Consider the following 6160-nt stretch of genomic DNA (forward strand, 5'->3'; position numbering starts at 1 on the left):
CTCCTCAAGGTCCTTCTGGTAGGGAGGGCCCCCAAAATGACCCCAGGATTTGAGGGGCAGCCTCCCCAGTGCTGAGTCCAGGGAGACAATCCCTGCCCCATTCTTGCTGGCCACTCTAGTGCTGTCTGGCACTCTACCTGGGAGGGCTTTTGATGGGTCTTGAATCCCATTGGATCTGAAGCTGCCTACAGGTGCTGGACCCCAGCATTGTCCCCTCCTAGCCAGCTTGGAGCAGGGCAGGGGGGCACCCTGGGGCAATGGGTGCTGCTGGGGGTGCTGGGCTCCACCTCCTGGGCTGCCAGCTCACTCTTGTCCCCACAGGGTCCTTCGCCAGCACCCTGCCCACCTACCAGCAGTCTGAGGTGATGGTCTTCATCATGAACAAGGTGCCACTGCCCTCCTTGCAGCAGTCCATCGAGCCTGGCAGAGCAGGGTGAGAGCAGATCTCTTCTCCCCTCCTTCTTCTTCCCCTGCATTGCTCTCCCTGCCCTGCCCTAAGTGAAGCACAGAATCAGGGAGGTTGGAGAAGACCTCTGAGTTCATCAAGTCCAACCATCAACCCAACACCCCCATGGCCACTAAACCATGTCCCTCAAGAGCCACGTCCAGATGTTTGTTGAACCCCTCCATGGCTGGGGACTCCAGCACCTCCCTGGGCAGCCTGGGCCAAGGCCTCACCACTCTGCCAGGAGAGAAATTCTGCCTAAAATCCAACCCAAACCTCCCCTGGGGCAACTTCAGCCCATTGCCCCTCATCCTATCTCTGGTTCCTTGAGAGAAGAGCCCAACCCCCACTCACTCCAACCACCCTTCAGGCTTTGAACATGGAGCTTCAAGTGCTGGGGAGCTCCTGACACCCACCTTGGGGTGGTCTGTGGGGACAGAGTGGGGTGTGGGCACACTGCTGGAGAGGCTGAGCAGGGAGAGCTTGCACTGGAGCCCCAGGGAAGCTGAGCAACCTGTGATCCTTGGTGACAAGTGACAAGGGGCATGGAGACACCAGAGCATCAAGAGGAAAAGGGGTTCCCAGGCAGTGGTGCTGCAGCTGGACTCTGCATGTCTGTAGGTGCCTGCTGGGTCCTGGGGCCACATCCAAACCTGGCCAGGAGCTAAAGATAATACTCAAGAGAATGGCTTAGAATCCTAGAATAATGCTTGGACAGCTGCTCCTCCCCACACTTGGCCTCTAGACCCTTCCCCAGCAGCTCCGTTGCCCTTCTCTGCCCACACTCCAGCCCCTCAAGCTCCTTCTGGGGGTGAGGGACCCAAACCTGACCCCAGGATTTGAGGGGCAGCCTCCCCAGTGCCCAGCCCAGGGACACGCTCACGTCCTGCTGCCCAGCTGATAAACCTGGAGCTCCTTTGCTGGAGACTGTGTCTGGTGGTGGTGGTGGTGGTGGCTCTGAGGAAACCTCCTGCCCTTTCTGAGGCTCTGGGTGTGTGGGGAGGGTGGTTTTGTTGTCACTTGGACTTCACCAGGTGTCCCCTCTCTCTCTCTGCCAGGGAGAACCGCAACCGGCTGACGCAGATCATGCTCCTCAAGTCCCTTCTCCAGGTATGGACGTGCCACCACCCCAACACTCTGCACCTCCCAGCTCTTGCCAGGGTGGAGCTGAGCTCCAGAACCCTCTCTCTTGGGGTGGTGGAGGAAGAACTCAACCTCTCCTTAGCTTTCTCTGCTTCCATCCCTTCTTGGTGTCCTTTAACCCCTTCCTCAAGTGCCACCGTTGTCACCTTGTGTCCCTTTTCCCTCCGTGCTGGCAGGTCTCTGTGGGCTTCCAGTGCAGCAACATGCTCACAGCCCTTCCCAGCGCCTTCCTGGACAGGCTGCTCTCCTCAGCCCTCCTGGAGGATGCTGAGATCAGGCTCTTTGTCCTGGAGATCCTCATCAGCTTCATCGACCGCCACGGGAACCGCCAGAAGTTCTCCACCATCAGGTATGGCCCAGGGGCTCCTCAACAGGCTAAGGACCTGCAGACCCTGCTCTTGGGAGGGTTGTTTTGACATCTTGGACCTGTTCTGGGGTGGTTTCATGCTGCAGATCAGTGGTCTGCTAAGAGCTAGGTGGATGGAGGGTCTCTCTGAACCCAAGACCATGCTCTGGGTGGACCTGTGGTTGGCCAGTGGTCCCAGGAGGACGTGCAGGAGCAGCAACACCCTCAAGTGGGCTCACTGCCTGTGTTATGTCCCCATGGATGGTCCTGCTGGGCACTCATGTTGCCCATTCTGCCCTACCTTGGAGGAAGGCAACTGTCATCCAAGGTGGAAACATCTCCACGGGTTTGGCTGTGGTCCTGCCAACCCCCTTTGCTTGGGTGCTCCTTTGTCAGGTGGCCTTGGTGCTCCTGACCACCACAGCCTTGAAACCCTGTGGTGATTTGGCTGAGTCCTCTTGAGTAGCTGGATGGCTTGGGTGGGTTTTGAAAGCCCCCTTTAGCTTGGCCCCAGAGGGCCAGGAGCTCTGGAGCAGCGTGGGAGTGGTGGGGTTGGACTTCTCCCTTCTCCTTGGCCTTTCCTTGCAGCACCATCAGTGACATCTCAGTCCTGAAGCTGAAGGTGGACAAGTGCTCACGCCAAGACACCGTCTTCATGAAGAAGGTAGAGTCAGGGGCTGGGTCAAGCTGGCTTTGGGAGGACCTCTGTGAGGGCTGGACCTCTGTTGTGCCAAGTCACAGCAAGCCTTGGAGCCCCCTGGTGCCTCTGACCCTGGGGATGGCCCTGGGAAAAGCCAGTGGGGTTCAGTCTCCATCAGCACCTCAAGGCTGCATCTTTGTGGGCTTCTAAATCATGGAATCATGGGTGGGAAGGGACCTTCAAAGGTCATCTAGTCCAACCCTCCTGCACTGGGCTGGGACATCTGCAACTGTTTGTTACCTTGTGCACACCAAGGGTTGTAGATCCCAATCCAAAAGTCATCCCAGAGTTGAGTTTCCCTTGCACCAACATGTGTCCTGCTCTGTCCCACCCTTGCTCTCAAGCAACATGTCCCAGGGCTGTATTCTTCTGCAGCAGCATCATCCCTTTGCTTGGCTTGAGGCTACAGGTCCCATTTGCCTGCCCTGGGCTCTGCTCTTGGACCTGCAGGGGCCTCTTCCCCACCAAAGTCCAGTATCATACAATCATAGGATGGTTTGAGTTGGAAGGGACTCTTGAGATCATCCAGTTCCACCCCCCCTGCCATGGGCATGGACACCTCCCACTAGACCAGGTTGCTCAAAGACCCATCCGGACCCCTCCCACCAGACCAGGTTGCTCAAAGCCCCATCCCATGGTCTTGAGCCCCTCCAGGGGTGGAGCATCCACAGCTTCCCTGGGCAACTTGAGCCAGGGTCTCACCACCCTCAGAGTGAAGAACTTCTTCCTCATTTCTAATCTAAATCTCCCCTCTTCCAGTCTGAAGCCATTCCCCCTGGTCCTATCCCTCCAAACCCTTGTAAAAAGTCCCTCCCCAGCTTTCTTAGAGGCTCCCTTGAAGTCCTGGCAGCCCCCAGAAGGTCTCCCTGGAGCCTTCTCCTCTCCAGGCTGCCCCAGCCCAACTCCCTCCAGCTGACCCCTTAGATGAAACACCATCAAATGGTGAAACACCACCTGATAGTCACAGATCCTTCTCCCTGGGGCTTTCTTTGCTTGCTTGGTGCCCTGAGGAGCTCTGCTCCATCTCACATGGATGGAACCTCCTCTGCTGGGCCTTGCTGCTCTTCTGGCTCTGCGTTGAGGGTGGTGCTGCTGCTCGCAGAGGAGGCTCAGGAGGTGACCACGTCCCTCTGTGTCCCCACAGCATGGGCAGCAGCTCTACCGCCACATCTACCTGATATGCAAGGAGGAGAGCAACGTTCAGGCCCACTATGAAGCTCTCTACAGCTTGCTGATGCTCATCAGCATCGAACTGGCTAACGAGGAGGTGGTGGTGGACCTCATCCGCCTGGTGCTGGCCGTGCAGGTAGCTGGGGAGGAGCTGGGTGGGCTCCTGCTGCTCAGGGCCGTGGAGTGGGATGGGATCAAGAATGATTTGGGTTGAAGGGACCTTTCAAGGTCAACCTGCTCTGAGCAGGGACATCTGCAGCTAGAGCAGGGTGCTCAGAGCTCCATCCAACCTCCCCTGGGATGGTGCCAGGGATGGGGCAGCGACCACCTCTCTGGGCAACCAGGGGCTCAACACCCTCAGGGTCAACAATTCCTTCCCCAGATGGGAAGGAGCCACTGGGAGGGGGTTGTTCTGGAGCTGAGGTCTCTAAGGATGGAGAGTGCAAGTGCCTCACCTGCTCTGAGCTTCTCCCACCGTAGTGGGGTCAGCCCAAGGTGCTGGGGAAAGACCCTGTTGCCTCCTCTGAAGCCCTGCAAAGCCCAAACTCCAAAATCTGAGATGTTTGGAGGTCAGGGGATGTGAGGAGCAGGATGCAGACCACGTTGGGGGCCTCCATGCCATGGGGCTGTGTCTCTCTTGCAGGAGATTGCCCAGATCAACGAGGACAACCTGACGGGGTACAACCGCTGTGCCCTGCTGGCTCTGGGGGCAGCCTACCTGAACCTCATCAGCCAGCTCATCACCGTGCCCACCTTCTGCCAGCACATCCACGAGGTGCCAGGGGGGCTGGGGGCACAGGGCTGGAGGCTTTCCTGCAGCTCTCCTGGCCACCCCTGGGGTTGGAGCTCAGCTCCTTGCTTGTCTTCTACAGGTCATCCAGATGCGAGAGAAGGAGGCTCCTTACCTGCTTCCTGAAGATGTGTTTCTGGAGAAACCCAAGTAAGAGCCTGGGAAATGCTTTCTTCCTCACTGCCTGCTTCTGAGGGACTGGCTACCATGAGATCAGGGAATTACAGAGTCACAGAATTGTTTGGGTTGGAAGAGACCTTTGAGATCAAGTCCAACCATCCCCCAGCCCTGCCAGGTCCCCACTGCCCTGTGTCCCTCACCCCACATCTCCACGGCTTGGGAGCCCCTCCAGGGGTGGGGACTCCACCACGGCCCTGGGCAGCCTGGCACAGCCCTGGGCAACCCTCCAGGGCAAGAAATTGTTCCTCAGGGACAACTGAAACCTCCCCTGGGGCAACTTGAGGCCCTTTCCTCTCGTCCTGTGGCGTGTCCCTTGGGAGCAGAGCCCGACCCCCCCCTGGCTCCAGGCTCCTGTCAGGAGCCGTGCAGAGCCAGAAGGTCTCCCCTGAGCCTCCTTTGCTCCGGGCTCAGCACCCCCAGCTCCCTCAGCTGCTCCTCCCCACACTTGGGCTCTAGACCCTTCCCCAGCAGCTCCGTTGCCCTTCTCTGGCCACACTCCAGCCCCTCAAGCTCCTTCTGGGAGGGAGGGGCCCAAAACTGACCCCAGGATTTGAGGTGCAGCCTCCCCAGTGCTGAGTGCAGGGGGATGATCCCTGCCCTGCTCCTGCTGGCCACACCAGTGCTGACCCAAGCCAGGCTGCTGGTGGCCACCTTGGCTTCTGGGCACACTGTTCCTGTGATGTACCCAGCACCATGAGAACATTCCATTGCTGACCCAGCTCCAGCAGGAGGAGTGCTGCCACCTCCACTGGTTTCTCTCCATCTCTGCAGGCTGAGCAAGAGCCTGGACCGCCTGGGCCCAGAGGTCTTCTTCTGGCAGAGCAAGATCAGTGAGGTGCTGGGTGGCAGTGGGTACAACTCGGAGCGCCTCAGCACACCCTACGTGCCCCAGCTGACAGGTACCCACCCTCCCTGGGCAGCCCAGAGGCCTGGGAGGGGAGGACACTGCTCCCCTGCTGTCCCCACCTCTGGGGACGTGGAGTTCTTGGCCAACACGTGGGCCTGTTGGCTCTGTGCTGTCTGGTAGAGGTGCAGCCCTGGGGAAACTGAGGCACAAAGTGGTTAACTGGGACCTTGCTGGGGTTGCCAGCTGCCTGGAGAGAAGGAACCATGAAGCCCTCTGGGAGTTTGGGTTAGATGGCCAGCTGCCCTGGGGTGGGACGTGAGGCTGTGTGCCCCTGGAGCTGCCTGTGCCCACCCTGCTGCCCCTGCCATTGGCTTTTCTGCCCTTCCTCTTCCTCCTCAGATGAAGATCGCTTGTCCAAGAGGAAGAGCATTGGTGAGACCATTTCCCTGCAAGTGGAGGTGGAGTCAAGAAACAGCCCTGAGAGAGAGCAGGTACCCAGTGCCCAGAGCTGCAGGAGCTGCCCCGGCAGAAAGGGGCCC

At 59.0% G+C, this 6160-nt stretch overlaps 1 protein-coding gene across 1 annotated transcript in view; it reads left to right on the forward strand.

Annotated features, from left to right (window-relative positions):
* The window catches only part of EFR3B (EFR3 homolog B (S. cerevisiae)), a gene marked incomplete at both ends in the record, with an annotated part of 7060 nt that extends 948 nt beyond the window's left edge, over positions 1-6112 (forward strand). Inside the window, 9 exons of the mRNA XM_008940997.1 lie at positions 322-433; positions 1504-1555; positions 1765-1937; positions 2523-2598; positions 3779-3940; positions 4448-4579; positions 4677-4744; positions 5546-5673; positions 6021-6112. Coding sequence (XP_008939245.1) covers positions 322-433; positions 1504-1555; positions 1765-1937; positions 2523-2598; positions 3779-3940; positions 4448-4579; positions 4677-4744; positions 5546-5673; positions 6021-6112 — 995 coding nt within the window. The remainder of the gene's footprint in view (positions 1-321; positions 434-1503; positions 1556-1764; positions 1938-2522; positions 2599-3778; positions 3941-4447; positions 4580-4676; positions 4745-5545; positions 5674-6020) is intronic.
* Between the last annotated feature and the right edge of the window lie 48 nt (positions 6113-6160).

Source organism: Merops nubicus, unplaced genomic scaffold, assembly GCF_000691845.1.
Source record: "Merops nubicus isolate BGI_N331 unplaced genomic scaffold, ASM69184v1 scaffold25175, whole genome shotgun sequence".
Taxonomy (NCBI): domain Eukaryota; kingdom Metazoa; phylum Chordata; class Aves; order Coraciiformes; family Meropidae; genus Merops; species Merops nubicus.